Source organism: Lates calcarifer, linkage group LG5 (genome assembly GCF_001640805.2).
Source record: "Lates calcarifer isolate ASB-BC8 linkage group LG5, TLL_Latcal_v3, whole genome shotgun sequence".
Classification (NCBI taxonomy): domain Eukaryota; kingdom Metazoa; phylum Chordata; class Actinopteri; family Centropomidae; genus Lates; species Lates calcarifer.
In genome coordinates this window covers 1520046-1540113 of record NC_066837.1, presented here as the reverse complement: position 1 = coordinate 1540113, position 20068 = coordinate 1520046, and the positions used below count along the sequence as shown (strand labels likewise).

The window sequence follows — 20068 nt, the reverse complement described above, 5'->3', positions numbered from 1 at the left end:
TAACTCTGTTAGTAATCATTGAAACTAAAATGTCATCTGTTGTTTATTTATGTGGTAACAGGCAGAACAACCATATTCAGACCAGTCAGCTGACAGGAAGCTTCAGCAGCTTCTCTGATGAATGTCAGGTAAAAAAAAGACAGTGAATTGACTCAAATCATCCTCTTCAGTCTGTTGTTTCCAGGTTGTTTTCACCCTGCAGAGACAGATGAGGTTAGTCTGAGCCTGTCAGCTGGAGACGAGGGATTCTGCCTCATCAACGATGGAAGTGATGTTACAGAGGACAGGTGTCAATGCTTAGTGTGGAACTATAACCCCATTTTAGTTTAAAGAGTTTTGGGATGATCAGATTCCCAAAGTTCTGCAAATGAAAAACTCACTAACGTGAATATAACAGCTGATTATTGAGAAAATGAAAAAATGCAACACAGTTCTTAGTGGTTTCTTATTTACAATAACTCAAACAGTGAACAACTATTAACTGGAGTCAGTTTCAGAGTCACTTTTCAAAGCTAAAGTTAAATTCAGTCAATGATTGTGTGGAGTCTGTCAGAGGTTTGTGCTTTTTTATCTTCCTGTGTTTGTGCAGCTTAATTCTGTTTTCCACACACATATGTTACTCTATTAAAAAGAATTAACTAATATTTATAATTATTGCAATATAATAATTGTATCATAAACAGTTAATTGTTTTAATAGAGTAATATTAGTCTGTGCTAAATGTGCTGATGACTACATTACATGGGATGGAAGAATAAAACATAGTGCCTCCTAGTGGTCAAATGTTTGTCATTGCTGTGGTTTATCAGCAGTTTTTTCACATTTTTGATGCCTTAATACACTATGACATTTTTTGACACCTTAATACACTATGACATTTTTTGACCATTTTTGACACCTTACTATACTATGACATTTTTTGACCATTTTTGACACCTTACTATACTATGACATTTTTTGACCATTTTTGACACCTTACTATACTATGACATTTTTTGACCATTTTTGACACCTTACTATACTATGACATTTTTTGACCATTTTTCAAGCCTTACTATACTATGACATTTTTTGACCAATTTTGACGCCTTACTATACTATGACATTTTTTGAAGTTTTTTCATGCCTCACTATACTATGACATTTTTTGAAGTTTTTTCATGCCTCACTATACTATGACATTTTTTGACCATTTTTGACACCTTACTATACTATGACATTTTTTGATGGTTTTTGACACCTTACTATACTATGACATTTTTTGATGGTTTTTGACACCTTACTATACTATGACATTTTTTGACCATTTTTCAAGCCTTACTATACTATGACATTTTTTAACCATTTTTCAAGCCTTACTATACTATGACATTTTTTGACCATTTTTCAAGCCTTACTATACTATGACATTTTTTGAAGTTTTTTCATGCCTTACTATACTATGACATTTTTTGACCATTTTTTGACGCCTTAGTATACTATGACATTTTTTGACCATTTTTGACACCTTACTATACTATGACATTTTTTGACCAATTTTGACGCAATTCTATACTATGACATTTTTTGACCATTTTTCAAGCCTTACTATACTATGACATTTTTTGATGGTTTTTTGACACCTTACTATACTATGACATTTTTTGAAGTTTTTTGATGCCTTACTATACTGACATTTTTTGACCAATTTTGACGCCTTACTATACTATGACATTTTTTGACCATTTTTCAAGCCTTACTATACTATGACATTTTTTGAAGTTTTTTCATGCCTCACTATACTATGACATTTTTTGACCATTTTTATGACATTTTTTGAATTTTTGCCTTACTATACTATGACATTTTTTAACCATTTTTCATGCCTTACTATACTATGACATTTTTTGAAGTTTTTTGACAGCCTTACTATACTATGACATTTTTTAACCATTTTTCAAGCCTTACTATACTATGACATTTTTTGAAGTTTTTTCATGCCTCTACTATACTATGACATTTTTTGAAGTTTTTTCATGCCTTACTATACTATGACATTTTTTGACCATTTTTGACAGCCTTACTATACTATGACATTTTTTGACCATTTTTCAAGCCTTACTATACTATGACATTTTTTGACCATTTTGACGCCTTACTATACTATGACATTTTTTGACCATTTTTCAAGCCTTACTATACTATGACATTTTTTGACCATTTTTCAAGCCTTACTATACTATGACATTTTTTGACCATTTTTGACGCCTTACTATACTATGACATTTTTTGAAGTTTTTTGATGCCTTACTATACTATGACATTTTTTGACCCTATATTTTTGATGCCTTACTATACTATGACATTTTTTGACCATTTTTTCATTGTTTCCTTTTGGTATTTTGCTATATCAAACAGTGAGAAATCTGTACTTAAATTCAATCTATTATTGTGTACATATTCCTGTTTATACAGTTCATTTTTGTTTTGACATGTTTACATATTCTTAAATGTTGTTTTATTTCATATTTTGTCTTGTCTATATCATGCCTGTGTTAATTTCTGTTGCTGCAACACACAACAATTTCCCCACTGTGAGACTAATAAAGGATTATCAAAGTACTTCTGAACACTGAATATTTTGGTCTGTTTAATGTTGGATGAAAGTGAATATTTCTAGCCAGAGGTCACTTGTAGCCCAGAGGTTAGGGTTAGAGTTACAGTTTTCTTAGCCTCCTGAAGCCAGAGGTTATGGTTATGGTTAGGGTTACTGCTTTTACCCACTGTTAGGGCTAGGGTTAGGGTTATAGCTTTTAGCCAAAGGTCAGGGTTAGGGTTACAGTGTTTTTAGCCACAGTTAGGGTTAGGGTTACAGCTTTTAGCTGCTTGAAGCCAAAGGTTAGGGTTAAGGTTACACCTTTTAGCCAAAGTTTAGGGTTAGGGTTACAGTGTTTTAGCCACAGTTAGAGTTAGGGTTACAGCTTTTAGCCAAAGGTTAGGGTTAGGGTTATAGTGTTTTAGCCAAAGGTTAGGGTTAGGGTTACAGCTTTTAGCCAAAGGTTAGGGTTAGGGTTATAGTGTTTTAGCCACAGTTAGGGTTAGGGTTATGGCTTTGAGCCAGAGGTTAGGGTTAGGGTTACAGTGTTTTAGCCACAATTAGGGTTAGGGTTATGGCTTTGAGCCAAAGGTTAGGGTTAGGGTTACAGCTTTTAGACAAAGGTTAGAGTTAGGGTTACAGTGTTTTAGCCACAGTTAGGGTTAATGTTACGGCTTTGAACCTGAGGTTAGGGTTAGGGTTACAGCTTTTAGATGCTTGAAGCCAAAGGTTAGGGTTAGGGTTACAGCTTTTAGATGCTTGAAGCCAAAGGTTAGGGTTAAGGTTACTGTGTTTTAGCCAAAGGTTAGGGTTAGGGTTACAGTTTTTAGCCACAATTAGGGTTAGGGTTATGGCTTGGCTTGACAGTGTTTTTAGCCACAATTAGGGTTAGGGTTAGGGTTAGGGGTTAGGGTTAGGGTTAGGGTTATGGCTTTTAGCCAGAGGTTAGGGTTAGGGTTAGGGGTTAGGGTTAGGGTTATGGCTTTTAGCCAGAGGTTAGGGTTAGGGTTAGGGGTTAGGGTTAGGGTTATGGCTTTTAGCCAAAGGTTAGGGTTAGGGTTACAGCTTTTAGATGCTTGAAGCCAAAGGTTAGGGTTAAGGTTACAGTGTTTTAGCCAAAGGTTAGGGTTAGGGTTACAGTTTTTAGCCACAGTTAGGGTTAGGGTTAGGGTTATGGCTTTTAGCCAGAGGTTAGGGTTAGGGGTTAGGGTTAGGGTTATGGCTTTTAGCCAGAGGTTAGGGTTAGGGTTAGGGGTTAGGGTTAGGGTTATGGCTTTGAGCCAAAGGTTAGGGTTAGGGTTACAGTGTTTTAGCCAAAGGTTAGGGTTAGGGTTACAGTGTTTTAGCCAAAGGTTAGGGTTAGGGTTACAGTGTTTTAGCCAAAGGTTAGGGTTAGGGTTATGGCTTGGCTTGACAGTGTTTTTAGCCACAATTAGGGTTAGGGTTAGGGTTAGGGGTTAGGGTTAGGGTTATGGCTTTTAGCCAGAGGTTAGGGTTAGGGTTATGGCTTTTAGCTGCTTACAGCTAAAGGTTAGGGTTACACTGTTTTTAGCCACAGTTAGGGTTAGGGTTAGGGTTAGGGGTTAGGGTTAGGGTTAGGGTTATGGCTTTTAGCCAGAGGTTAGGGTTAGGGTTAGGGGTTAGGGTTAAGGTTAGGGTTATGGCTTTCAGCTGCTAGTAGCCAAAAGTTAGAGTTACAGTGTTTTTAGCCACTGGTAGCCACCAGTTAGGGTTACAACTTTTAGCTGCTTGTAGCCAGTGATTAGGGTTAGAGCTTTTAGCTTAAATTGGAGTTTTTAGCCTCAATTATACATTTTAATTGAGAGCTGCAAATACAAAATAATTGGCATTTCTACAAAATCATTTTTTACATTAATGGGAAAAGAGAAACACTCAACTCAAAATTTAAGTTACAAAACTTTATTGTAGACAACATTTAACAAATCACAGCAAAGATAATGACAGACATTTGAACACTTTCTTATATTCTGTGACCGTTTTTAATTTACTATACTATAACATTTTTGGACATTTTTGGACACTTTACTATACTATGACATTTTTGACACCTTACTATAACATTGACATTTTTTTGACCATTTTTGACACCTTACTATACTATGACATTTTTTGAAATTTTTTGACACCTTACTATACTAAGACATTTTTTGACCATTTTTGACACCTTACTATACTATGACATTTTTGACATTTTTTGACACCTTACTATACTATGACATTTTTTGACCATTTTTGACACCTTACTATACTATAACATTTTTCACATTTTTTGACCGTTTTTGATGCCTTACTACACTGACATTTTTTGAAATTTTTTGACACCTTACTATACTATGACATTTTTTGACCAATTTTTGACACCTTACTATACTATGACATTTTTGACATTTTTTGACACCTTACTATACTATGACATTTTTCACATTTTTGGACACCTTACTATACTAAGACATTTTTTGACCATTTTTGACACCTTACTATACTATGACATTTTTTGACATTTTTGGACACCTTACTATACTATGACATTTTTGACACCTTACTATAACATTGACATTTTTTTGACCATTTTTGACACCTTACTATACTAAGACATTTTTTGACCATTTTTGACACCTTACTATACTATGACATTTTTCACATTTTTTGACCGTTTTTGATGCCTTACTACACTGACATTTTTTGAAAATTTTTGACACCTTACTATACTATGACATTTTTGAGACCTTACTATACTATGACATTTTTTGTCATTTTTTGATTCCTTACTATACTATGACATTTTTTGACATTTTTTGATGCCTTATTATACTATGACATTTTTGAGACCTCACTATACTATGACATTTTTGACATTTTTTGACGCCTTACTATACTATGACATTTTTTGACATTTTTTGACGCCTTATTATACTATGACATTTTTGAGACCTCACTATACTATGACATTTTTGACATTTTTTGACTGTTTTTGATGCCTTACTATACTATGATATTTTTTGACATTTTTTGACGCCTTTTTATACTATGACATTTTTGAGACCTCACTATACTATGACATTTTTTGATGCCTTACTATACTATGACATTTTTTGATGCCTTACTATACTATGACATTTTTTGACCATTTTTGACACCTTACTATACTATGACATTTTTTGACTGTTTTTGATGCCTTACTGTACTATGACATTTTTGGACACCTTACTATAACATTGAAATTTTTTTGACCATTTTTGACACCTTACTATACTATGACATTTTTTTATATTTTTGGACGCCTTACTATACTATGACATTTTTTGACACCTTACTATACTATGACAGTTTTTGAAATTTTTTGATGCCTTACTACACTGTGACATTTTTTGACACCTTACTATGACATTTTTTGACATTTTTTGACGCCTTATTATACTATGACATTTTTGAGACCTCACTATACTATGACATTTTTTGTCATTTTTTGATGCCTTACTATACTTTGACATTTTTTGATGCCTTACTGTACTATGACATTTTTTGACCATTTTTGACACCTTACTATACTATGACATTTTTTGACATTTTTGGACGCCTTACTATACTATGACATTTTTTGATGCCTTACTGTACTATGACATTTTTTGACTGTTTTTGATGCCTTACTATACTATATTTTTTGAGCATTTTTGACACCTTACTATACTGTGACATTTTTCACATTTTTTGACCGTTTTTGATGCCTTACTACACTGTGACATTTTTCGAAATTTTTTGAGACCTTACTATACTATGACATTTTTGAGACCTTACTATACTATGACATTTTTTGTCATTTTTTGATTCCTTACTATACTATGACATTTTTTGACATTTTTTGACACCTTACTATACTATGACAGTTTTTGAAATTTTTTGATGCCTTACTACACTGTGACATTTTTTGACACCTTACTATACTATGACATTTTTTGACATTTTTGGACGCCTTGGAATTTTTTTGACGCCTTACTACCCTATGACAGTTTTCTTGACCAGTTTTGACACCTTATTATACTATGACATTTTTTAAAATTTATTGATGTTTTTAGTGCCTGACTATACTATATTTTTTGACACCTTACTATACTATGAACTTTTTTGGCAGTTTTTGATTCCTTACCATAATATGCCATGTTTTGACATCTATTACTATACCATGCCTTAATACATTATGACATTTTAAAACATTTTTTGAGAACTTGCTATGGCATTTTGTTTGATACAATACTATACTGGCACATTGTTTTTCTTTTGTTGTTGTTTTTTTTACATTTGCTCTATGCTCCTTTTTATTGCTTTTGACACCGCACTGTACGGTGACATTTTCAGCATTGCTTTTATATCTCTCATGTCTCTCTTTGACAAGGTCTCTGCGATCATGGACGATGTCTCTGATCATGGACGATGTCTCTGATTATGGACCATGTGTCTGCGACCAGGGATGACATCTTCGGCGATAGTCGATGATGTCATGGATGAAGTGATGACATCTGGAGGAAATCAAAGAAAAACATACCAAGGAAAATGATCAATACACTGCTCCCTATTCCTCGTTAACGGTTTAACCATGGCCACCATAATCTCAGTGCTCTGTGTTGGACAGTTGATGTAAAGCTGTTGGTGAATTACCTGGAGGTCTCTGTTCTGGTCCCAAAGAACTTCTTCATTGTACGAAGACTCTCTGTGATCGTGGACAATGTCTCTGGGATTATGGACAATGTATCTGTGATCATTGACAATTTCTCTCTGAACCCAGTCCCTGCCAATTCTTGCGCAGGTCTCTGCAAGTCAGGGACAATGTCTCTGATCATAGATGATGTCTCCCTCATCCTCAGCAATGTCTCTCCGATCATGGACCATGTCTCTGTGATCATGGACGATGTTGTGGACGAAGTGATGACACCTGGAGGAAATCAAAGAGAAACATACAAAGGAAAATTATCAATACACTGCTACCTATTCCTCATCAACAGTTTAACCATGAAAACACAGAGAAATAGTCATAATAACATTACAGCTGAAACACAACATTTAACAAAACATTAGAGGCTATTTCAGAAAATCAACAGTTGACTGTCATGACCTCCTCAACAACTAACAACAACAAATGCTTGGGAAAAAGTAAAATGATTATTGATTATGTTTCTATCAAAAAATCAATGAAGCAGTCATTTATATTACTGTGAAATGCACAACAATAATAAAGATTATCAGTAACGTCAATTATTGAATCCAGGATTTTAACTTGTGTTGTTTATTATAATCAGTAAAAGGTCAGAATCTTTCTTCCACCACAGACGGTCACATACAGATTCATTATTTCACATTTCGCTTTTTCTTATTAACACATATTTAAAATGTCTTTCTTTTGTGTTGTTTTTGTTTAATGAATAACAACCAAATTCACAAAGGTCTTAACAGCATCTTATGTGAAAACCTTTAAGGAAATAAAAGTAGATCTGGTCGTTATAAACTGTAAAGATATTTTAAAATCACCCTCTGACCAACAGTTAAAATTAAAATATTTATAAACAACTCACTCTAATATTTTATCTGATCACTGATGTTGTTTTGTATGGTGTCGTCTAGTGTGTCTAGTAAATGGATATCAGCTAGAATTTCTGATAATGTATGATCAAACATAAGTAAAGATATTTTCCAGTCCAGCTCTGACTGATCCTCAACAATAACAATCCAAAGACAGATAATAATCATCTGTTGATGTTTGGTGAGAAGGTGAGGAGAGCTACAGTTGATTAGTCCACAGGCAGAAAAATGTGAACTATTTTAATTTTTTAAAAATGCAAAAACCAAAGAAACCAAGAGGCCTGTAAGTCAGACAACAGACTCCTCTTATATTGAGAGGTAAATTCATTAAATACCAAGGTTTGAGCTGGGATTTTACTAGTAATACTGAATGGAAAGACTGAGATTAGTTACTGACATTAATATTTTAGCTCAACACATTTTTTTTTTTCACTCTGGTTAAATGTTTTGGACACGTACCTGTTTAGTCTTTGAGGTGATGTTGGTGTCTTCATCTAGGCTGCAGCAGCTGAACAAGTAGACCTGGAACACAAAAGTACAGGACTTGATAAAGTGACTATATACACTAGAGCTTTGACATTTACAAATAAGACATGACTGACCTGATATAGAAAAGCAATGTAAAAGACAATATAATTTTCAGACATATTAACTACACTCAAAACCAAATCTCAAATCACTAGAGGGAAAAAAATTATTTATTATTCTTTTGTTTTGGGTGGAAGTGGTTATTTGAAGAACTTTGTTCTCAGTTTGAATACTGCTGATTCAAAAGGTTGATGACACACGCTGCCAGTATCAGCAGAAAAAAACACTGACTGGTGGGATGATTCCGCTCCGCCCAGCAACCGCTCCTGATTGGTCAGATCGTAAAGAAAAATTCCTTTGTCAAACTTTATTTAAACTGTCTGTACTGATACTTGTGTGGGACAGTGTAAAGACAGTGTACAGTCAGCTTTGAGAGTACTAATTATTAAACGTTTCCCAATTTAACCTAATTAATTTCAGTGGAACTTTAAAAATGATTATCAGAAAAGTGTTTTTTATCAAAAGGTGTGTGAAGAAATGCTCCACCTGATTGGCCAATCTAAGTAGGTGATGTCATGACAGTGCTGCAGTTTGAATAACCTGAAATCCAATGTCGCTTTTATCAGCTTAAGCATTTATTAATTACATTTTATAACTTTATAAATTAGCTTTACATCATGCACATTATTTTTATACAGTATTTTACAGTGTTAACTATCTGAATCATTAGCTCCTTAAACCATGTGGTGAGCTGTTAAAGAGTGAACACTGTCACTGATGTTTTCCAGTTCAGTTCAGTTCAGTGTTTCTACTTCACAGTGAGTTTCTGTTGGATGTTTTTGTATCGCAGCAGCTCCTGGTCTGAAACAGACGGCCTGAAGTTTTCTAACGCTGCAGAGAAATCCTCGACGGAGAGGAGGACAGGAGACTCCTCCGAGTCCACACCTGACAGAGAAAGAAGGTGAGACAGGTGAGTGTTTCTCTGATTTTATTGAAAATATCATTGTTGTGAGTTAATTGACTGTTTGTGTTTCTACTTTGTGAGACATTTTTATTACTGATTAAAATGATGGACAAAACCACATCTGCAGGTATTATCAATGAATCTGCACCTCATTCCCTCGAGTAATTACAATGTCAATAAACTGTGAGCTCAGGGTGATGTTTTATTAAAGAGTAAGATCCTTTTACATCTCTATATATCAGTACCAGACTCCATTGACAAAAACAGGGATTTTACTGGAAGCTGCTGGAATACCACTGCCTCCATCTGTTAGTGTCTTTGTGTTACTGTGTGACTTTCAGCAGTGGAAGAAGTAATCAGATACTTTACTTTAAAGTACCACACAGTAACACAAACAAACCAACTGACAGAGGCAGCAGCTCCCATGTCCTCTGAGGTAAAATGACCTTTCTGTCAATGGAGTCTGGTGGCTTTGAACGGCTGTTTCTGGTTGAACGAAAAGAAAAATAAGGCCCAACTTAAAAAAAAATCCTTTAGCATTACTGATGCTAATTATAATATTCAGTACGTAGGTGTCTGGTTTACCAATAAAAGCACCAACTATTATGACATGGTACCGAACATAATCACCTTTATGGCTGATGCGTTCACTGCCTGGTGTGAAGTGTTTTCTTACCGCTGTCGATGAGAGAGATCTTCCTCTTGATGGCGGCCGTCATGGCGTCTGAACACAGAGCGTAGAGGTCGGCGCCGGTCATGTGAGCGGGACAACGATGCACCAGCTCCTGCAGGTTCACCGCAGGATCCAACTGAAACCTGAAGTCACGATTAAACAGTTTTATTTTTAAGTTTTCAGTCAGCGCCAAAAATATTTCAGTTTTACAAATTAGAAGTAGAATTTTGTGGTTTTTAAATTTAGTTTTTCTTAATTTGAAATATTATTTCCTTTTCCTCTGCTACATAAAAGGTGGTTGTTCTTACTTTCTGAGAATGGCCTGAAGAACATGGAGCTGAGAGACTCGATCCTCGTTGATGCCGACGTAGACCAGCTTATCAAACCTGAAGACGACACAGAGACACAGTTTATAGTCTGATTAAATAATTGATGATGCTTGTTGGTCCAAAGTATAAATCTGCATCATTTCTGATACGTATGTGAGTGAGGGCTCTGACCTGCCGGGCCTCAGCAGTGATTGGTCCAGCAGGTCCGGACGGTTCGTGGCTCCGATCACAAAAACCCCGGTGGACGAGTGCAGGGCGTCGAGCTCAGCCAGAAGCTGAGACACGACTCTGTGCAGAGAGATTCAGTCAAACTTTATTCACCCTGCAGCAGCTGAACAAAGTAACACACACACACAGATGTCACAGGAGGCAGAAGCTTAACAACAAACGACAAGGCAAACACTCACCTGTCCATCACCCCTCCAGAATCTCCACTGCGCCCCCTGCTGGGAGCCAGAGAGTCCAGCTCATCGAAGAAGACGACGCAGGGAGCTGCTGAGCGCGCTCTGCTGAACACTGCAGGAAAATACAGCAACACTTTTACATCAGATGAACTCTCTGAGTTTAATAATCACCAAAACATATCTATATACGTCTTGAGTTCACGGAAACGTGCGACAACTTCCTGTAAAAGAGTAAGAGCTATTTTCATTAATTCAGTAATAAAAAGACCCAAATGTTAATTTTGTTTGCCTGTTTAATTTCTCCTGCTGTTTGCGATCAGTTGGACCTGATCAGTAGAAAAACTAAACTTAGTCTTTAAACAGGAAGTAGTTTTATGGAGACAATGAGTTTATTTTACTGTCTGTGCAGAAACAATCTAAAAGCCTTCTGATTGTTCAGTGTTTTCTAACTCTATAAATGTTCCTTCCTCCAAACTGTGAATGTCCATTTATTCTGTAGGAACAGAGTCACACCTGTTGACCTGTGTGAAGCTGAAAGATCCAGACTGAACGGTGACGTCCTGTCGTCACATCAAACAACTGATGTTACTGATGTTGATTTGTGTTGTGATGTTGTTAACACTAGACTGCACAAAAAGAGTCAACGAGGACAACAGGTCTGAGTTCAGCTAAAGGAAATATGATGATAAAAGTCACAGACGATGTGTGAAGTGATACGAACCTTCTCTGATGTTCTCTTCACTCTGACCCACGTACATGTTGATGAGCTCTGGACCTTTAACACTGAAACAAGAGGAAACATCAGACGTCCTGAAAACAAACAAACAGCTGCTGCATCTAAACTTAATCTCTGAGCTTACTGTCCCAGAGTCACACCTGAACACACCTGCATTCAGAGGAAGATGAAGGCGTTCATACCTGAGGAAGGTCATGGAGCACTCTGTGGCCACGGCTTTGGCCAGCAGGGTTTTCCCTGTTCCCGGCGGTCCGTACAGCAGGACCCCGGTCCGGTTCAGACCCAGAGACAGGAGCTCCGGACGCTGCAGAGGAAGCTGAACTGTGTCCAGGATCTCCTTCTTCACCTGCTGCAGACCTCCGACGTCCTCCCATCGCACGTTCGGGATCTGATGATGAAGAAGTGAAGCAGCAGCAGAGTCAAAACTAAACCCGGAGAAGCAGCGTTCACTGGCTTTGTCTTGATGCCCTTTCTCACCTTGGGGGCGCCGATGGCCTTGGACTGGGCATCCTGCAGGGTCTCCAGGGCGGAGGTGAAGTCCCGGTTCAGGACAGTCACTCCGCTGGCGCACAGGTCCTCCTCCTGTCGATCACCACTGAACACAAACACAACAGGACCAAGATTTATCAGGAGCCTCAGAGCAGGAAACCAGTCCTGGATTCTCAGAGTGGCAAAGTCAAAGCTTTTTATCTGACTGAGGAAGTGACTCCTTTTTTTAGGAGGATCCAGGATTTTAAAATCAGCCAGTGATTGTTTTACACAGAATGATAAAATCCTTCTTCAGTTTTTAACTAAATCAGGTCTGGAGGAGCAGGAACCCATTAAACATCTGGTTTAATGTCCTCACCAGGTGTGGATCAGCCTCCTGCAGGCAGCTCTACCAGCCTCCGCCAACAGAGCTCTTAGATCCCCCAACACAAAACCCTGAGGAGGAGGAGAAACATTTAATAACCAAACTGAGCTGGACCTGGTCCTGGACCTGGTTCTGGTCCTGACTCTCTAATCTTTACTCTTTAAGTGGTAACGCACCGCTGTGAGTTTAGCGAGTCTCTCCAGGTTGACGTCTCTCCCCAGGTGAAGGTCTCGGCTCAGGCTGACCAACATGGAGCGCCGCTGATCCTCAGTAGGACTCTCCAACGCCACCTGGTGGACAAACGCCGACATCACACCTGCAGAAAGATCCCGAGGTCTGCACACCGTCGCCACCACCACCACACTGAGACACAAAGACTGAGCGTTAATCTGCGGCCTCCACCTGCAGCCTGATGAGTGAAAAAGGAGTGAGGGCGGTCAGTGACCTGGTGGGGGCGCTGCTGAGCAGCTGGCAGAGCGCCGCTCCGACCCTCCCGTCCTCCTCGGCCGCTCCTCTGGATCTCAGCAGGAGGTGCAGGTTCCTGAGGAGCAGGACGCAGGGACGCAGGGCGTCGGCTCGCTGAAACACCGACGTCAGCTTCACCTCAGAGGCTGCAGGGGTGTCAGCGCACACACTCACACAGTCCACCTGCACAGGTAAACAACAACAACAGGAAATGTAACTAACACACAAAACAGGAAGGAAAATAATATGAGCTGTATTTATTATGGAGAAGGAGAAGAAGAAGATGAAAAAGAAGAAGAAAAAGGAAAAGAAGAAGAAAGAGGAGAAGAAGAACAGCACCAACACTGTAATGGTTGTGGTTCGTACCTTCAGCAGGTGGATGTTCAGTCTGCGACTCGCTGCGCTCACCGCCGTCATCTTACCACTTCCTGCTGGACCGTGAAGGAGGACAGTGCAACCAGACAGAGAGCCGCTGCAACCAGACACAACAGTGACATCACTGATCACATGACCCCAACACACGTCCCACCATGCCTCTGTCAGATCCTCAGGTGAGTTACCTGTGGTGCAGGTGGGGCAGGATGATGCTGCTGAGGAGGTCGACGGTCTTGTTGAGGCCAGGAGGAGACAGACTGCTCCACAGAGACGCTCCCTCCACAGAGCAGCAGGGGACGGAGCTGTTGGTGGACGCTCCCTGAGGAGACGCAGAAACAAAACGTCCACTGAGACACAAACACAGACTGACACCAGGGCTGCATGAGATCTAATCTTTGCATTTATGACTTTATAAGGTTGTAATGTCATTTCTAAAAAGGATAGATCTGGCTCTTAAGTTGTGATTGGTTGAGTTGCATTCAAACCTGTAAAACACTCGATAAACACAGCATTAAATCCATATTTCAACAAGTGAACAAGTGAACAAGGGGGGAAACAAAGAGAGTATGCAGGGATTTACATTTAAGAAACCAGTGAACCTCCTGGACTAATACAGTCCTGCAGGGATGAAGTGTTTCTGTAGTCCAGTCCTGAAGTTAGCATCAGTCTGGTTCCTCCACAAAAAGCCAGTGGGATTTATTCATAGTGTTTTGGATTATTCCAGAAAATAAACAGTGAGCAGCTAAAGTTTCTGATCCTTCAGGTTTAGTTGATCAGATCATCTTCACAGATGAACACCACTGTTCTGATGTTTGAAGTAAGAAGCTAATGTTAGGCTATAAACCAACTACACCACGGTCACATGACGTCAACGTCTCCACCACTAAGCTTCCAACTGGTCATTTCATTTAGCTCTGAGCTCTTCTACAAAAGCCTTTCTTCTTAGAAAGTTAGTGAGAGTTTGAAAGAGCGTGAGTAGAAACACAACGAGGCTGTAAAGGTGGACTGGTGAGTAGATGGGTTTTCATGTTAACGTCCCCGACAACCTCTGTAGTCTCATTTAGACACTCGTTAGCAACCGCCTTTTTTAAGACACGTAAAAGCTTCAAACATCAGGAGTGGGGGATTTAGCTATCTAGGTAAATGATACAAACGTGAATCGTCCCTAAAATCTTATTGGAGCCCAAACTACAACAAGAGAAGATGCTGGAGCGATTAAAACATCACTAACCATTGTTACCCAAAGAACAAGATATATCAGACAGGAAGTCAAAGGTCAAAGGTTACCAGGTAGAGTGAGGTGTGAACTCTGTCGGCCAGGTGAGCGCCGCCTCCTCCTCCTCCTTCCTCCTCCTGTTGTTCTCTCTCTGCAGATGGACACACCTTCTGCACTCTAAAGAACAGCACTGGACACCTGACAGAGGTCAAAGGTTGTTTAGAAGGTTTAAGTGGATTGAGGAGGTTCTACAGGTGGAGATTTTAGTGGTCATTAAGAAGGTTTTAGTGTTCCTGTATGAGGTTATGGAGATCCTTTACGAGGTTGTAGTTGTCTTTGAGGAGGTTCTTCAAGTCTTCTATGAATATCTAGGGGCTTGGGGGGTTCTAATGGTTATTGAAGGTTCTACATGTGGTTTTGGAAGTTTTAGTGGTCAAGGACAAAGTTCTAGACATCCTTTCGGTTGTTCAGAAAGTTTAAGTGGGTTAAGAGGTCCTGCAGATGGTTTTAGGAGGTTCTAGTAGTTAAGGTTCCAGTAGTCCTTTAGGAGGTTATGAAGGTCCTTCAAGAGGTTGTCATGGTGGGTGAGGAGGTTCTACAGGCTCTCTCGTTTCTAGGGGTGCTAGTGGTCCATTTAGGTTTCTCTAGGTGTTGTTTAGGAGGTTTAATTGGATTTAAGGGGTTCCATGGATGGTTTAGGAGGTTTTAGAGGTTATGGAGGTCCTTTAAGAGGTTGTCATGGTCAGTAAGGAGAATCTACAGGTTGTCTGGGAGTTTCTAGGGGTGTTCTGGAAGTTCTAATGGTCATTGAGAAGGATGTACATGAAGTTTTGGAAGTTTTGGTGGTCAGTGACAAGGTTCTTGAGGTCCTGGGTGATGTGAGGTTGAAAATGAGGTTTAACTGGTTCTACAGGAGTTTCTAGAGGTCTTTTAGAGGTTGTAGTGGTCCTTTAAGAGGGCCCAGTAGTCCTTCAGGGGGTTTCTATTGGGGTTTCTACACCTGTAGGAGATTTTATGTGATGTGTTGGACAGTGTTTCACATTACTAACACACTTTGGTTTCTTTTCCTTTAAATAATCTCCCACCTATTTACCTACTCACTGAACAAAACAACATACACATGGATTTTAGTGGACTGGTGTGTGGTACCTGTGGATTCCCTCAGAGTTGTTCTCCAGCAGGTCTGGATGCTTTTCAGCTGGAACTGATAAAATATCTCCCTGTGAAACCAGTCTGCACAGAGAGAGAGAACAAACTGGTCAGACTGGGATCTCTAGGCTGGCATCAATTCATCATCCATTCTAGATGTTTCCTGACAAGTGGACTCATGCCAACCTGGGAGTGTCGAAGTGTTCAGACAGCAGGTTGTCGTAGCAGCTGATGTTGTTGTACAGCGGAGACACAACCGGCTGGATGTGAAGCTCACTGGCGAACGGTGGAGAAGCCGAGCGACAGGAACTGTCAGAGCGACCACTGGACTCCGGAGGAGACAACCTCCACCTCTGAGACGAAACAACAAGAGAGATAATTAGTTCATTTTGCTGGTATTACTTCAGAAGGTTTTAACACTGGCCAAAACATTGTTATCAGATTTTTTCAACCAGCAAATATTAATATTGTTTATCAGCCTCAAAAATCCAGTATGAGTCAGACTCTGATTTAAAGACTGTGTGGAGCTGTGCAGACTTTGTGTCAATTAATCAATTAGTCAATAAAAATAAAATGAATCTGCAACTATTCTGATAATCGAGTCACTTTTCAAGCTGGTTTCAGCTTCACAAATGAAACTTTTGGCTCTTTGAAGTTATGATGGGCATGTTTGGCTACTTCACAGACAGAAAAATTGATGAATTACTCAGGAAAATGATCAGCAGGAGAATCGATAAAGAAAAGAGTGTGTTTGTGTGTTGAATCACCTTCATCCTCAGCGTGCAGCTGTTCACAGGAATCATTTCTCCTTCCGTCATGTTGAACCACAGAGTCGCTGATATGAAACCAACCTCATCGTGGTTCTGCAGGTCTGGACTCTGTGTTAAATCCACCACCACCACAGAGACCAGCCGCTCTCCGCAGACGCTCCCCCTGACGTCGGTCTGAGCGGTCGAGGGTCTGGAGGATCCGCCCAGCCTGGACAGCTTCACCCACTCCTGGTTAAACAGTCCCAGCCTGAGAAGCAGCTGTTTGCTCACGAACACGCAGCTGTCCACGTCCATGGCCGCTCCCTGCTGACCTCTGACCCTGACCCAGCGCTGAGCATCCACCACCCGGACATCCACCCTGCACTCCAGCGCCTGCAGGATGCCCGAGAACCCAGAGCCCAGCAGCTTCCTGTTGTCGAGAAGAGAGCGCCCCCCTCCGAGGCCGTCGGCGTAATGAGCGAAGTCTGACACACAGAGTCTGAGCGGTCTGCAGAGTGGGGGGGCACCTGGGGGGTCTGCTGAGTCCCAGCAGTCCGTGAGAACCAGAGAGGTGTCGGCCGTGATCCTTCCCTGCGTCACAGGACTGCACTCCAACACCAGCAGGTCCGACAGCTGCTGCTGCTCCACAGGAGAGAATGACAGAAAACATGTCAACAAGAGAAAACATGTCAACAAGAGAAAACACAACAACAACAGAAACATGTCGACAGGAAACCCCCTGGCTGCAGCTTCTTTAATGTGAATATTTTCCATCTTTCTTCCTGTGTAAACTTTATATCTTTGAGTTTTGGACAGTTGATCAGAAAAAAACAACAACATTTTAAAACATCGTGGGCTCTGAGAATTGAAGAAATCACAATTCTCTGAATTTACAGACCAAACCGTTCAACAGACAAATCAATAACAGAAATAATCTTTAGTTGCAGCTTTTGATTGTCAAAGCTGACAGCTGCTGCCATATAATGTTTATCAACAAGGATAAATAATGACTGAACAAATTTCCTGTTAACATTTAGGTCTCGTTCCAGTAACTGTGGTAAAACTCTTCCTGCTGCTGAACAAATGTTCACAGATTAAACATAAAAACAAATAATATGGTTATGATAAACTATATTTGGCATACAAAATATTAATTGATAAGATTTAAACAGATAAAACAAACAATGCTTCATTTGCATGACCACACTCTGAGGAACATTAAAGAACATTTGTTGTGAATATTCACTTCTGTTTAGGAAAAACTTAATTTGTTTGAATTAAGTTAAGTTTAAGTTTACATCTCATCAAAGTGTTTTCAGTTCCAGAGGCAAACTTATTAATTATAAATTACAGTGATGGAAAACAACGAATATTGTTGAGATACTTGTACTTCACTTGAGTATTTTCATTTTCCTTTTACTCCACTACGTTTATTTTAAAGCTTTAGTTAGTTACTTTAGTTAGTTCTAGTTACTTTACAGATACTGATTAATAACACAAAATATAATCAACTAATAATTCTGTTCATTTTGAATGCAGGACTTAAACGTGTAATAGAGTATTTCTACACTGTAATATTGCTACTTTTACTAAGTTAAAGATCTGAATACTTCTTTCATTGCTTCAAAATCCAACCAGTGTTAAATATTCACAGCTGCTGATAAACTCTTAACGGTATTCAGTGTAGAAACAACCTGTTCCGGAGTCTCACCTGTCCCGGGTCCTCTCGCAGGTGTCGGGGCAGCAGCAGCGGGTCTCCCTGCCGGGCCAGCAGCCACTGTCCCGGGCGGCAGAGCTCCAGCAGCCCGCCGGTGAACTGCTCGGCTCCGGCCCAGCGGAGACTCTGCCTGCTGCGGGCTCCCAGCACCACCCTGTCCAGGCTGACCGGCTCCAGAGCCCGCACGGTCCCGGAGCTGCCGAGCCGCTGGAGCCCGTGGTGCCGCAGGAAGAAGCGGCTGGTGTACAGCCGGACCCGGCTCCGGGACTCGGTGTCGGCTCTGGAGGAGTTTCTCCCTCCGCAGCCCGCCGTCTCCTCCTCGGTGGTCGGGGTGAACGCGCAGTAAAATACCCGGCCTCCCGGAGCCCTGAGGCCTCTGCGGGGTGAAGAGGACGGTCGGCCGGGTCCGTGTCATTCTGGAAAACTGAGTCCAGGTGAGATTTTAATATCAAAGCATCCAGAGGACTCAGGTGCGAGGGGAAACTCTCCAGACAACACAACTCCACCTGCACCGCCATCTTGGATCTACGTCACCACCGCTGCTGCTGTACAGCTCTATAGTTTAATCACTGCCCCCTGGTGGACGACCTCAGGAACTACAACATAAAACTATCATTCAATCTCTACAACCACTGTCACTACTTATGGCCTTTGACCTATCTTACTGAATGAATTTTTGTGTGACTATAACAGTACAGTTGCTCTTGATTTATTAAGAATGAGAATGAATAGGATAATAATCACAGTCTTCATCACACTGAGCAGCAAAACCTCCTGTCAACAGTCTGAGCTTCTGGCTTTCTGTATTTTATAATTATGTTATTAAGAATCAGATTTGATTAATCTGATCACATCATAGAAATCTTTTTTCACTTTGACATTAACAGGTTCCAGTGCATCAATTTATAAGCAGCTAGTTGCCTTAGTAGTTTAAAGGCAACTAGTTTTAGATACTTTAGTCCAGTGGTCTCCGACCAAGGGGCAGACCCCCCCAAAACATAAAATTGAAGGGTTTTGACATTATAAACATGTTACCAGACACTCAGTTTTTGTGAACAATCCTGAAAATAAGAATCTTAGTGTAGATTACAGTCATAATCCTTGTCTCCTTTGAAAGGTAACTCTTTGCATTTTACACCCAGACATAAAAGGGAATATACAGGCCTGTAGTGGTACGTTTTTTTGGAGAAATGAAAACCAAAATTGTTTTCAATTTCTGGTCTTTGATTTTTTTATGACATTTTGTATCATTGGAACAGTTTTTGAATCAAACCACGTGAAAGGTTTAGAGGGGAAATGTCTCTTTGGTGAAACTTTAAGACGTCAGAAGAAGTCCAAAATGTTGGGAATCAATGGTTTAATGTAAATTTTACATCTAAAAAATAACTAGTAACTAAAGCTACAATATTTTTGCTCTGAGTACTGGTGGAGTAGAAGGATTAGCAGTATAAAATGAAAATACTGAAGTTAAGTACAAGTACGTTAAGATTGTACCAACAGTACTTGACTAAACATATTTATTCACAGTCCAGCAGTGCTCTTGTTGAGTGTTGATTATAGGCATTTTGGAAAGTCTGGACCTTGCACCAGGTTGGGCCCTTGGATTTACTGGAAACCAGTGAGAAAATAATGACAAGACACCCTTCCACATGATCAAGACTTTACTTCACAGCTCAGTGCCCGTCGACCCATTACAAACACAACATGGGCTCCAACAACCAGAAGACCTTTGCACTGTCAGCA

The 20068-nt window shown here is 39.8% G+C and overlaps 1 protein-coding gene across 1 annotated transcript; it reads right to left on the bottom strand.

Annotated features, from left to right (window-relative positions):
* Positions 1-9308: 9308 nt before the first annotated feature.
* Positions 9309-18843, bottom strand: LOC108882485 (peroxisome assembly factor 2). The gene is made up of 19 exons (XM_018675001.2): positions 18824-18843; positions 18320-18701; positions 16627-17247; positions 16046-16212; positions 15860-15943; positions 14782-14908; positions 13680-13813; positions 13486-13591; positions 13100-13302; positions 12831-13017; positions 12649-12725; positions 12279-12396; positions 11984-12189; positions 11787-11848; positions 11069-11177; positions 10833-10949; positions 10641-10718; positions 10336-10475; positions 9309-9640 (listed from the first exon to the last, which is right to left on the bottom strand). The coding sequence occupies exons 1-19, from the start codon at positions 18841-18843 to the stop codon at positions 9504-9506; spliced, it is 3075 nt and encodes a 1024-aa protein (XP_018530517.1). The 3' UTR covers positions 9309-9503.
* Positions 18844-20068: the final 1225 nt, after the last annotated feature.

Excerpts from the sequence above, each read along its gene's own strand:
- LOC108882485 (XM_018675001.2), bottom strand. The coding sequence starts at position 18,843 with ATGGCGGTGCAGGTGGAGTT. Across the intron at positions 13,018-13,099 it reads CTCAGCAGCGCCCCCACCAG|TGTGGTGGTGGTGGCGACGG; the intron begins GTCACTGACCGC and ends TTTGTGTCTCAG. Across the intron at positions 12,726-12,830 it reads GACTCGCTAAACTCACAGCG|GGTTTTGTGTTGGGGGATCT; the intron begins GTGCGTTACCAC and ends CCTCCTCCTCAG.